General features: G+C 36.8%; 1 protein-coding gene across 1 annotated transcript; it reads right to left on the bottom strand.

Moving 5' to 3' along the window:
* Positions 1 to 8,183: 8,183 nt before the first annotated feature.
* Positions 8,184 to 14,004, bottom strand: CGGBP1 (CGG triplet repeat binding protein 1). Its single transcript, XM_054700698.1, has 2 exons — positions 13,965 to 14,004; positions 8,184 to 12,135 (listed from the first exon to the last, which is right to left on the bottom strand). Exon 2 carries the CDS (start codon positions 12,114 to 12,116, stop codon positions 11,613 to 11,615), a length of 504 nt encoding a protein of 167 aa, XP_054556673.1. The 5' UTR covers positions 12,117 to 12,135; positions 13,965 to 14,004; the 3' UTR covers positions 8,184 to 11,612.
* Between the last annotated feature and the right edge of the window lie 57 nt (positions 14,005 to 14,061).

The raw sequence follows: 14,061 nt of genomic DNA, 5'->3' as shown, positions 1-14,061 counted from the left end.
TTTTGTTGCAGTCTGTTCTTGTTTTGTAGATACAGTATTCTCTTGTATGACAGCCTCTCTGAAGGTAGCCAATACGTTTTTAAGGTGTTCTATTTTGGTTTCTTGCACATCTGATTGGTCTTGTTAATGCCTTTGGTTTTGCTAAACACCTGATAAATTCTTTGAGTGATTGACTAGGCTGATGAGTTAAGCTGGTGTCATGATTTGAACTGTGGTCTCCAAAAAAGATAAAGACCTACTCCAGGACCTCTGAGTATAATCTTTACAGATGTACTCAAGTTAAAATGAGTTCATTAGGGTGTGTACTAATCTTATGTGACTGGTGTTCTTACAAGAGGGATATGTGGATACTGGGGGAAATGCCATCTGACAATAGAGGCAACTGAGACAGATTGAAGTGATGCAGCCAAAGTCAAAAATTTCCTGCAAACCACCAGCACCTAGGAAGAAGCAAGGGAGGGTTCTATCCTATAGATAACAGAGGGTTTGTAGCCCAACTGAAAAGTCTGATTTCAAACATGCAGCATTCAGAACAATGAGAGAATATTTGTTATTTAAATACACCCTGCTTGTGGTGTTGTAACAGGGTGGTCCCCAGGAAAGGGGGAGGTTCCTTGCCCCACCCAAGGGAGGGTGGAGCTGAGCAGGGAGAGAAGAAGCTGCAGAAGAGACTGAGGAAGGAAGCAGGATGGAGCAAGGAGACCTGGAGGAGGCGCATGGACCCTAGAGACACGTGAAGAAACTGCACTTGTCTTTTGGTCGTGGACTGGGTGACACAGATGTGGGTGAGACCTGTGGGGAGGTGACAATGGCAGCTTTTATCTTGATGTTGCTTTTGCTCTTTTCCTTCTGGGCTTGTCCAGTTGTTTGTGACCCTTTTCTGTGGGTCCCCACTGGAAGATGCTTTAGACTTGTAGCAGGCTTTGGGGCCTTGTTCTGGGCCAATCCCATTTGGATGGACTTTTACCCACGAGGGGACGGGTAACTCTGGATGCTTCATTTAGAAACTAGACTCTTTGCCTTACCTGTATTGTTTCCTAGTTTTATTAAAGTTCCTTCCCATTAAAGTCTCCTATGTTTTGTGTTGATGTGGCGAATGGCAGAACCCATGTAGAATAGGCAGGTTTGCGGGGTTTGGGCTGCCCCTCTCCCTGTCCTATAACAGTGTCTGCTATGGAAGCTCTAAGAATCTGAGAGAGGTGGGTTTTCTGGGCTTTGTTTGCAGCTTTTTGTTTCCCCCCACAATCTCCTTGGCGGAAGAGCTTTATAAGTGAGACTGTACCTAAAAGCATATGTGGGTGAAGGTGCAAACAAGACTAAAGAATGCATTCTTTTTTACCTGAAGAAGGAAGGATTTATTCACATTATATATTTATCAGACATAGTTCTCAACAGGAAACAATCCCTCCCCACCCCCCACAGACCCTTACATATATTGAAGAGATTTAGCAGAAGAAATTGATTAATTCAATTATGGAGGATGACAAGTCCCAAAAACTTCAGTCAGAAAGCTGGAGACTCAAGAGAGTCAACCTTGTATTTCCAGTCCAAATACTGGCAGGCTCGAGACCCAGGCAGAAATTCCCATCACTCAAGGGAGCGTTAGCCTTTTTGTTCTATTCAGGCCTTTATGGTTAGATGCGAGGACAATCTGTTTACTGATTCCACAGATACAAATGTCAATCTCCTCCAAAAACACCCTTACAAACACATGCAGAATAACATTTGACTAAATATTTGTACACCATATGCCCAGTCAAGTTGGCACATAAAATTGACCATCACAAGTCTATCCCTTGTCAAATTGGCACCCATATGCATCTAATTAAACCATACTTTATCTTCATATAGAGAAAATGATAAGGTCAGAATCCCATGTAATATAATACAACTATCCATCATTAAACTGAAAATGTACTAACTAACCCCTTTCTTGGAAGAGAAAATCAAGCTCTCTGGTGATGTTTACTTTTCATGTTGTCTCATAACTTAGATACTATGATATAAAATTAAAAATACGGGGCCTCCCCAGTGGCGCAGCAGTTGAGCGCTGGGTTGCAAAGCTGCCCGCAGCCTCTGCAGCGCCGGTTCGATCCCCGGCCCCACGTGGCGCGCAGACCTCTCTTGCAGCCCGCTGCTCCCCTCAGCAGTGTACTTCCGTCCTTCTGCCTGCTCTGCTCCCCGCTCTGGCTCTGGTGAATTCTCTCACCCTCCCCGTGCTTCTGACTATACCCAGTGCTTGTATAAATAAATAAATAAATCTTTAAAAATAAATAAATTAAATTAAATTACATTAAAAATACTTACACACTATGCTAAAAAAGTCAATACATTTAAGGGAATAAGAGAAGAAAGATGATAGAATCTTTATCTACAGAATCAATAGAGATACAGATGTAGATATAGAAACACACACAAATGTATTCATAGCAAAATAAAAAGAAGTAGTCCATGACAATTGCAATCCTTATTTCTATAACTGCTCATGTGGTAATAACTGGTGTTTATAACTCCCTTTTCCTCTACCCACTTTGTATTCCCAACAAGCATTCTCATTAAGATGTATTTCTTTACATGGTGGGGTGAACCACACCTTCATTTCTGAAGGGATTGTGCCATTAATAATCCTGGCTGGATTGAGTAGTGTAGTTTTCCACTGACCTTAATCATACGGCATGGGGTCACCAAGAGACATCCTAAAGGATTTTCCTATTTCATACCTACTTTTCCTTACCTCCATTGTGGAGTAGTAGTCCAATTTCCCCATGGTAGTCAGGATCAGTTGTCTGAGCCAGCACATAACTTCCTTCTTTACCTTTTGATTCAGAGGTATGAGGATCCCAAAATGGGCAGTTAGCAGTCTTAACTTCCAGCTCAGTAGAATCATTGTTGTATCTGTTAGTGGAAGCATTCCTTCCTTTGGAAGTAAGACCTCTAGGTTAGGGGAGCATGAAGTTGTGGGGATAGGTATCAAAAATTGTGTTACTGTATCATTAGGGATGATAGTGATTGGTGTCTCTCCCATTTCCACGCCTTGATTGCAACACTGACTATGGGAGACACCACACCATACCTGCTGAGTCTAAGTATATATACAGCCTCCTTGAGAACCTTGCCCCAGTCCTGGAAGGTATTACCACCTATCTGGCCTATTAGACACTTAAACCTCGATGCTTACTTAGAGACAATATCCTGCTCTTCATTTTTGTTTACTTTGAGCATCCCATTTTTCTGGTTCTTTCTGAATTTGGAAGTAGTTTCCTTCAGGATGTGGTTTTCTTCTAGAGTCTGGGCTTTGGTTTATCTCTGCTGTCTCACTTTTTATTTAATCTAATATGGTCTACTTTCCACTGTTCATGCAACCAATTTTTCCATTGTCCAAAAATTCCTCAAGATATCTTATCCATGCAGGGTACTCTTTCTTACTTTATAAAACTACTGTAAGTTCCTTCTCAGATCTTAAGGAATGTGAGAGCACAAAGGGAAGTAAACATGTGTCTAGGCTGTCCCTTCTATTTACACTCTGTTTTAATCTTTAAATGTAACATACTCAGACTAGAAGCAAAGAACTTCTGGTTAAAAACTGTGAATTGGCATGTATTTATCTCTCATAAAAATTCACTGAAATGAAAATACATGAATTAAAAGTGTGTGTGTGTGAGAGAGAGAGAGAGAGAGAGAGAGAGAGAGAGAGAGAGAGAGAGAGAGAAACACATGGACATATGAAGTGGAAAAGGACCAACACATGAGAAATTTCCTAATTTTTCAAACAAGGGAATTTAGCGGGGTAGGTAATAAATGCCTGACAGGAGTGGAGGAAGTACGGAGAGGGAGTCAATTCACCCTGCACAACCCCAAGAGGCTTCGCACTTGCAGGCTGCAGGAAGACTCTCACTGTGCTCCATGTCCACTTCCCAGACCACATAAATAGGCAACAATTTTTCCACTCATACATCCACACTCCTCACCAAGTAAGAGACCAGAAGCTTATTCCCTGATAAATGAACCAGAGAAGGTCCAGATTCAGTAAAACCTGTTGGATAGAAGGTTATGATGAGGCAAGGGGCTAACAACATGGACTAAAAGAATTATTCTGTATTGACCATGAGTTCCTATATTAGTTTCCTCTTCTTCTTGTCACAAGGTGCCATAAACCACGAGGTTGGTGGTTTAAACACAAGAAATATATTGTCTTATAGTTCTATAGGTTAAAAGTCCAAGATCAAGGTTGATCTTGGATTGATTCCTTCTGAGAGCTGTGCAGGAGAATCTATTACATGTCTCTCTTTTAGCTTCTGGTAGTTTGCTGGTCTTTTACTGAATCACCCTGATCTTTACGTGTTCTCATTTTCTCTCTCTCTCTCTCTCTCTCTCTCTCTCTCTCTCTCTCTCTCTCTCTCTCTCCCCACTCCCTTCCTCCCTCCCTCCCTCTGTAAATTTTCCCTTTTAACAAAGCATCATTCATGTTGGATTAGAGGCCCACCCTGTTCCACTATGACCTTTTGGTACTCATTTTATCTGTAATTATCCTGCAAAGGTCACATTCTGAGGTACTGAAGTTTAGGACTTCAACATGAATTTTTGTTGGGGTGGGGATGACACAATTCAACCCATAATAGCTTCTTTATTTATGCTGCTCTCAAAATTCCAATAATTGTGCATATTATACACATCCTTGTTATCTCTGTTCCTATGAGTTAGAATAAACTGAAAGCACTTAGATAAAAGATTTTCAAAAACGGGTATATGAAGTTCTTCAAAGACTGTTTTGATTCTGATTACCTATTGCCTAATTCCACCCATGAACATAAGGATTTGAATCCACTATTATGTTCTTAAATGTAAATGAGCATCTAAGAATCACTAGATAGTTAAATAATGTTTCCAGTAAGACAGAGATAGAAAAACAAGAAGTCATAAATACATAAATACCGGGATAGGAAAGAAACAGAGACAATGCAAGAGCAGAAGAAAGCTTAAAAAAAATCATAGTCATAGAAAGATAAAATGATATAATCATAAACTTGAAATGGGATACTATGAAAAGAAAGTTTTCAGAAAATAAGGAAGGTGTATTAGAATCAAAAGTAGAATTGAATAAATGGAGAGTAAATTATCAAATAAATAATATCAACATAATACAAAACTATGTAAATTGCAATATTTTCCTGCTTACTTTCTTTCCAGTCATCTTACTTCTTGACCCAGTCTGATTTTGTTTTTCTCTAGGTCCAAACTGCTGTCATCCTGGGGTATCTATTTGCTTTGCTGCTTTTCTGGCAGTAAATATTTATTTTATATATATATACTTATATAAGTACATGTATAAGTATATGTAATTTAAAAATAATGTAAACTCACTTTATAAACTAAGGAACACGTTTTAGAAAAGCGTTAGATTTTTCAATATGCAATCAGGTACTGAGAAACAATAGAGAAATGTCTTCAAATTATCAAAGAAAATGTTTTTTTATCTTCTTAACCAAAGATCAGTTAATTAGGTGTGAATCATGGGGTTATTTTCAGAAAGGCAAAGTTTCAAGAAATAAGCCCTCCATACACTCTTCTTTCCTTCCTTCCTTCCTTCCTTCCTTCCTTCCTTCCTTCCTTCCTTCCTTCCTTCCTTCCTTCCTTCCTTCCTTCCTTCCTTCCTTCCTTCCTTCCTTCCTTCCTTCCTTCCTTCCTTCCTTCCTTCCTTCGATTTATTTATTATGCATACAAGAGCTGGGGGATCAAGCCAGAGGTATGTGTGGGGGGGGTGACAGGATTCACCAGAGACAGAGAGGGGAACAGAACAGGCAGACTGACTGAAATACACTGCTGAGGGGAGGAGCGGGTGAGACAGGAGAGGTCTGCCACGCCATGTGGGTTGCTCCCTGGCAGGCTAGGGATTGAACTCGTGCTGCAGGGCCACCAACAGCTTCATAGCAGTGTGCTCAATCCACTGTGCCACCAGGGAGGCCTCCATACAATCTTTCTTAGGAAGTTCTTGGAGTAAGTGTTTAAACCAAGCAATGGACTAAATAAGTGGGGCTGTGGAATGCAGGATAGGATCTAGTCAGAAAAGCAGCAAAGCGAAGTGACATCCCTGGGTGAACATTGCGTTGGACTTAGAGAAAAGAGAAAAACAGGTTCTTATTTGAGTAGGAGGGGAAAAGGCAAGGAAGGGAGGCTCTGGGAAAATCAATGAAATCGTTTGACACATGTAAGCATTTGAAAAGTATCTGCCTCATAAAGGTACTTGTCATATCTCTTGGTGCATTTGGAAACAGAAAATATAGCAAATGAAAAAATGATATCATTTAAAGAAAAATTGAAAAATTGTATGAGACGGGAAATAATCACAGCACACTATTTGGTGCAGAGGTAGACAATCATTCAAATGGCCATAAAAGTGGGATCATTTTTATTGATTTTAACTACACAAAAATGCTGTGATGAGGAATAATTGTAATGGGAAAATAAAAACACTGATCCCTTTTATGCTAAACAGAGAAGTTTGAAGAGTGTCATCTGATATACATACGAGCCCAGGGGCTTGGATTATGACAATCATTGGTTAATGTGTAACTAAGGACACAGTGACTATTTGGATATCTAATATTCAACATAGGCCTTGTGTTCTGATAGGCGTTGCATTAAAATATGTGATAGGTACTCATTTAGAGGCTTTGGTCAATCCCCAAAATAGATTTTAATCTGTAAATTGACATTTTATGGATTATATAGACTGCAAGTTTTCTTTTTTTAAAAAGATTTATTTATACACACAAGAAATGGGGTACAGGCCAGAGTTATGGGGGCGGGAATGAGAGGATTCACCGGAGACAGAGTGGGGAGCAGAACAGGCAGGTCTACTGAAAGACACTGCTGAGGGGAGCAGTGGGTGAGTCAGGAGAAGTTTGCTGCGCCATGTGGGTATCTCCCTGGCCAGGGATCAAACTCGTGTTGCAGTGGCTGCGGAGATCTTCATAGGTTGCTTCTTAACCCCTTGCGCCACCAGGAAGGCCCTGGACTGCAAGTTTTCAAAGAATATGCAGACCATTCTGCAAATTTTCAATTTTTGTTTCTCTTCTCATATAAATAACACTTTGAGACTCAAGATAAACCAGTGACAACGATATGGCTGGCAACTATTTAGTTTCATGAACATTGCCTAGGGGAACTACCAAGAAAACACAAGGATATTTGATGTGCCCTTTCCCATGTGCTACCATCCTCCTCACCACCTTCTCCTGGTTGTCACTGTATTACGACAATGAATCATCATTAGAAGGGATGGTCCATGAAGGCAGGAATATTTTATTTTCTCTACTGCATCTCTAATGGTTAGAGAAGGGTCAGGCATGTGCTCGACACAATAAATACTATGATTGCATATTATTCAAAGTTAACCAAGAACACTACAAATAAGTGATGTAGTTTCAACATCTAAAGGAGAGAGCTAAGATTTACTCTAATATGTACTTAAAACAACTGACATCAAGTAACTTATTGGAGAGGTATTCAGGTGGAAGGCATGCTATATATCACATGCATCACAAATAATTCTTATTTCCTAGAGACAAAAAAAGGTAATTGTTCTGATACCCAGAGGAACATACATTTGATTGGCTTACATTTAATAAAAGTTGTGAAATTGACTATATAGGAAAAATGAGACAGGTTTCTGGTTTGAAGATATTAAGTTGAAAGCAGAATGTGTTGACTAATTTCTTAAAGTCCTTTCTACTATTTCATTCCAGGAAAAATACTTTATACTGCCCCCCTGAAAACTACATAAAACTACTAACAGGCAAGCCATCTGCAACTTGTATGCAATTTTTGGTCCCCAGTGGTGAGTTAGAATATAATAAATCTTTCAGAAAGACAAAAAAATTTGAGAAGCAAATCAAGTGTTTGTCTGTCATTGAAGTGTAGAAAATTAAGTTTCCAAATAAAAGCACTGTTTATTTAAATATTGCCTACATAATTTTAGGGGTGGACTATCTTCAGCTATGGTGTGAATCTGATTTCACAGAATATATGCTTTTACATTGGCCCTAAGGATTAATAATTCTAGAGATTTTACTAGTAGAAAAATAAAACTCAAAATTAGTAAAATTCTGCAAATCTTTTGTAATTATGAAATGTTACTGATTCACAAAACAAAATGTGCTTTCAAAAACTTCTGAAAAATTTTTGAAATTTATTTCTAAAAGTCACAGACAAAACTTTAATGAGACATTTATACTGATACATGCACGAGCAAAAAAAAAAAAAAAAGTATGGGTATACAAAACTGAACATAGTAAAATTTTAATGAATACAGTATTATGGGTACAAACAAGATATTTGTATTTACCTCAGAAGTCCAGTATCATAGTATGGATTGAGAAATACCAAGATTTAGGATAGCCACTTCACTATTCACATTTTAATCGGTGCTGACCAGATAGATGTTAAAGCAATTTATTTAGGGTTAAGGTCTTTATTAGAACTATAGAACAAAACTTCTATTTAAAAAACATTTTAAGGTGATCTGTATGCAGTTAAAGGCAGTTGGGGCAAGTCAAACCACAGAGCCCTTTTACAAAGACTAAGCACCAAAATGATGAATTGTTTGTGGCTTTTATTTTGGGCCACCTTAAATTTTATTTTAAATGTGTTTTCCATTAACATTCACATACAAATTCTTTTAGGAAAAGTTTTAACATGGAACTTTCTGCTTGGGGATCTTGCCAAGTGTTACTTACAATAGTTTTAAATAATGAATACTTTAGAACAATCCCAAGTAGACTCTTAATTGGCTACAATTTTAAGATGCAGAAATTGTTCTTTCATTTTTCTGGTCCCAGAAAATTTAGTAGAGCCAAATGCATCAAGTAGAAGTAGCATTTTTTTTTTTTTTTTTTTTTTTTTAGTTTTACTCAAAGTTGAGAATGAATAACTATATGGGCTTTCATACACAATTTTTCTAAATTAGTGCCCTGTAAGAAATGATTACAATGTTCTTCAGGCTTGCTATATGCTCCATAAGATCAAAAGAAACCAACGAGAAATTTAACATTTCAACAAGCTAGAACTATTTACTGTAAGCATATAGTGAAATTCTGGAAGACATACTACCATACTTTGAGAAAACACTATTAATAGGTAAGCATGTGTTGAAAGCAGTTTATAAATGAAACATTACAAATCTTATGTTTATGCATACAACTTATAAAATAGAAAAAAAATGCTATTCTTCCAATAGTATAGCATCACACTAACACTATATAGTTAAGGTTGAAAGTTTCTGTACATGTCCACTACACTTCCACAGCAGCATATGCCTTAGATATTCATTTCATACCTAACATATGCCAACTATGGTTTCACGGATTTGTACAAGTTTGAGCAGGCTAAAACAATCATTTGCTTTATCTATTTCACTATGAGACAAAGTTAAACAGTTTTAGGGAACAAAAAGTTTCATAATCAGTAAAGAAACATTAAATCTCTTTAACAGGAAGGAAAATGCTTCTAAGGACATGATATAATCCTACTAGATAGATTATACCCCTAGATACAGCATCTGTGGGAATTAGTTAGGAGCCTGGAGAAATACTAAAATAAATATAGAGGACCTAAATGATCAAATCAGTTGTAACAAGTAGAAACATTAACTGTGAATTACTGTTGTTTTTCTAGTGTAACGTCATCCAGCTTACTGCTTTGGACTACTCAGTGATGTTGTCACTATGTATTTGCTATTAGCACATATTAATATCTAAACAATACGGAACAGTCTGAATCACATAGAAATTTGGAAAATTAAGAGTGATTGTTTATCTAAATTTTTTTTTGTTCTGAATAGTGTAATAAAACTCAATTATTCCCTAGCTTCTTAGATAATTCAAATTAAACATGGTTGCCTGCAAATTCTTTACTAGAGGAAGGAAAAGCAAAGTACATATTGTTTGTGTTTTGCTGCTTATCTCCTCAAACATGTGCTTTGTCAATGAGAGCAGCATCACTCCAGGCATTTATTGTGCTACTTAAACATAAATGAACATGAGCAAAACTGATAGTTCAAATTTTGACAAGTGATTTTGTTGGTTTACTTTAAAACGAAAACAACCTACACAAAAACTAAAACCAAATGGGCACTTTGACAATCTGGACTAGAAATTTTAAGTTTGTTAAAGAAACTTAGACATGGAAAGCTGTTTCTAAAAAATATAAAATCATAACCTTTTTCTTACTTTGGCTTTTTATTTTTTTTTAATATTTGTGATAACTTCAAAGTAACTCCAAGTCACATAGACTTTGTAATAGAAATGTATCTGTAAACTATTTTTCACTTGAACATTTTCAGAGAATTAAAGATTTTTATTTTTAAAGCGCCAGCCCAAGTTTTCTAGCAGTTTAATTCTCAAACAGTATAATTTGGGTCTCCAATGAAGACGTAACTGGGTTCAGCTACTCTGATAGCCTTAACAGGACAGTGAGATTCAGAGAGAGCTCATTTCCTGAACATGGTAGACCTTTGAAAGAACCTATTATTTCCTTACCCAGTTATGCAGGGTACTGCCAGATCTCCACTACAAAAATCTTGCCGGTATTTGTAGACAATCGTTTACTACCCACGTTTAAACACTTTATGCCACCAGAGGCAAAGCAAATAAAAGTGAAAGTCTATTTACCTAAACAAACTCATAAAATTACACAGTTATGATGTATAGAAAGTAATTTCCTTAATATCCGATCTGAAAGCCAAGATAATTACTAATTCACTGAAAAACAGGAAACTCAATCATAAAGTATCTACCTGTTTAAATCAAAATGCAAATCTTTTAGTCTTTGAACACCAAGAGGTAAATAAAAAAGGCTTCCAAGTTCAAGAGGATGCTTGAAATGAAAGCTAGGGTTCAAAATTTTTTGTTTATAGTTAAGAGACTAAAATCATGTCACTGCAAAATTCTCCATGGCTTTTGGCACTGACATGAAAAGATTTTAGTCTTTTGGTCACGTAAAGCTGTTAGTAAATAGAACATTAAGTCTAAAAAGGGAGGAAAAAGACAGTGAGAAACTGAGGGAAAGTTAAGCTAACTACATCATATACAAATAAAGCATAGTTTGAAATAGAGTCATTTTCTGCTAGGGATCTGATGATATAAGAATTTTTTCCCACCACCCTTCCTTTTTCAAGAGGATCTGCTAATGAGAAATAAATCCTTTATATGTTACTGTGAGTGGTGTTGCCTGGCAGCAGCTTCGATTTAGTCTTCAATCCAAGTAATTAAGTAATCTCACAAGGAATAATCATATATGGCAACAGGGTAAAAAAGCGGGCAGTTCTTCCATGCACAAAAATTTCAGGAGAAATACCATCAATTTTAAAGATAACCATTAGGTTTCTGGTACTAGCACACTCTAAACCCTAAGTGTTGCTTTACACCATTGGTGACTAACAGTAAGTTTTGCAGTGAGGTTTTGTTTTGTTTTGCCTGCAACTATATACACATCGCAAAACTATTCTGCATCACATGATTTTAAATGAAATAAATATAAAAATGAACCACACAATCAACACATAACTTTAATACTCCACATTATTTATCTTGATCACAATGGTGATAACCTCCTTGTCAACAATCTTGTGAGTTGAGGAGTTGATTCTCATTCTCATATCCATCAGGCAGATATGCTCTCCGCAGCTGGTCTGACTTAGGTATGGAGCCTCCATTCTTCACGTGGCGAGATAGGAAAGCGCGAACTGCTGGGTGATCAGCCTTCTCAAGTGGGATGTTGGCTTCCAGGCACATTTTCACAAAGTCCTGGATAACACTGACTTTCTCTGTTTGCGCAGTACTGTTGCACTGAAGGGATGCAGTTAGGGGCCTCTGCTTCTTTCTCACATTCTGCTCTTCAAATTCTGCCTTCCTCTTGGTATGAGTCTTTGACTTGAGGTGGTCACTAATGGCAGACTTGCGAACGTGATTCAGAACCACATTGCAAGAAGTGCAGAAGAGTTTTCCTCCATCTTCGTGCAACTCACCTCCAAACTCAGTGACTCGATCTAGGGGAGTCACATACAAAGCAGTCTTAGAACGGTTTCGAGCAGGGGGTGCTGTCACGACGAATCGTTCCATTCTTACTTTGAATTAGGCTCTTTAAACACAAGAGAAATAAAGATAATTGTTATAACAATGGTCCATTTGGGAAGAAATTCACAAAGCAGGTATAAACACTGTTAGACTTAAGATTTCAGAAAACTTAATTCAAACTGGTAGACTGCATATATTAAGTATTAATTTACCTGAAAAAGGCAAACTAAACTCCTACTAACAACGAGGTTCATTCCCTTGACAAAATGAAAATACATTAGATCTATTAAAAAAGAACTGCAACTGTCCTCCATGTCACTACTGTTTAAGAAAAACTAATCATGGATTAATATTTATTAATTATATTAACATCATCCACTTTAGATATGTATTGAAGCTTAAAAGAACTTCTTTCCCCGTTCATCATTCTGGAGCAATTGTTTATAGGAACACAATTGTAGCAAATTGTGCAAAAATTTGTTCAAATAGGAGGGCCACTAAACTGCTTAATTCTACATGAAGATGAATGTAATTACCAAAAATTGTTCTGAGAAGATAAAAAGTGAGAACTACAAAGAACACAACCTGAGTAATTAACAGCAGCACTGACATTAAATTTTAAAGTCAAAGTATAGAACTCAAAGTTCTCTTTCAATGCAAATATAACTCTTCTAAGTTTTCAAAAAGTTGATAATCAAGAGATGCAAAGTGTTTTCTCCAATTTACCCCCCTTTTTCCATTAAAGCTTTATAATTACATTTGTTAATACTTTACTTCGTAACTTATAAGTAGAACAAAATTAAGCACTTAATACAGTACCTACTATATAGTAGACGCCCAATTACAATTTGTTCATGAATAAGTAATTATCTTCACTACTTTTCCATGCATTTAACTCAGAAACAGCTTAATATTTCTCAATTTAACCTAGTAAGCTTTATGAGCACTGTCAAAATCATGCTTTTATGGCATTGAAAACTTGAGATACAGAACAAAGTTGGTCAGAAAAAACTGTGCGTTCCCTGGAGTCATGTCTTTGGGTAATAAGCACTTATATTTAGATATAAGAAATCAAAATGAATTTGACAGAATTCAAAATGAAAGTCTGTACTATATAAATATATTTGAGAAAATTTCCCAAGTGTGCTCTAAGGAATAAGGCTTTATAAACATCATCGGAAAAAATGGCATATTCTGTTAATCTATACTAAGAATTAACAGCTGGGTAACGTGAAACTGACACCTGTGGACATAAAATACTCAGGAGAATTTAACATTTCACAGGAATTCTGTAAACTATGACAAAGTTTAGCTTTTAATTCTATTTTTCTTTTTAATTTCTTTAATGCATGGCTCTCATGATAAATACTGTTAGATTAGGGTTTTAACAGCAGATGAGACAAATATGATTCCTCTCAGTGAGCAGTGAATTACTATTAGACATATGCAATTTAAATTTACAGTATGTTTTATACTGCTATAGCAAATAAGTTTCAATTAAGATTAGTAACCCTAATTACAAAAAATATTAAATGTGCCCAGTAATGCCTAAATCTATGCGAAGTTTTACGAATATTTGGATTTCAAACTTGCAAATAACAAACATGCATGTAATTCTTCGAAGCAAAAAAATGCTCAATCACTTGTGTTAATGTGAAAGTCCTGTGACTCCCCTGTCTAGTGACTTTCAAAAGTTTAAGTTACTGCAGAGGCTAATATCCCCCCAGTAGAGGATGCTCGAGTTTACAGATCCCAACGAAAGTGTTTTCAACAAAAGGTAAAAGATATTTTAAGCAAACGAGTTGGTCAGAAAGTTAAGACCATTGATTAGTCAACGAAGGCATCTAAACCGAAATAAAACGCACTGTAAAGTTTTCAAGTTTAAATGTTTACCGATTTCGTTTCCAGTTTTTTTCCTCTTGGTACTCGGGAGTGAAGAGACTGCAGCTCAAAACCCGAGGCGCATGAAATCCTGGCACTTTCCGTTCAA

The sequence above is a fragment of the Talpa occidentalis genome, unplaced genomic scaffold (genome assembly GCF_014898055.3).
Source record: "Talpa occidentalis isolate TD23 unplaced genomic scaffold, MPIMG_talOcc4v2.1 talOcc4.4, whole genome shotgun sequence".
In the NCBI taxonomy this organism is placed as follows: Eukaryota; Metazoa; Chordata; class Mammalia; order Eulipotyphla; family Talpidae; genus Talpa; species Talpa occidentalis.
Note: the sequence above shows the minus strand (reverse complement) of the source record. Positions and strands in the feature narration are given on the sequence as shown.

Coding starts and splice junctions, on each gene's coding strand:
- CGGBP1 (XM_054700698.1), bottom strand. CDS start 12,116: ATGGAACGATTCGTCGTGACAGCACCCCCTGCTCGAAACCGTTCTAAG.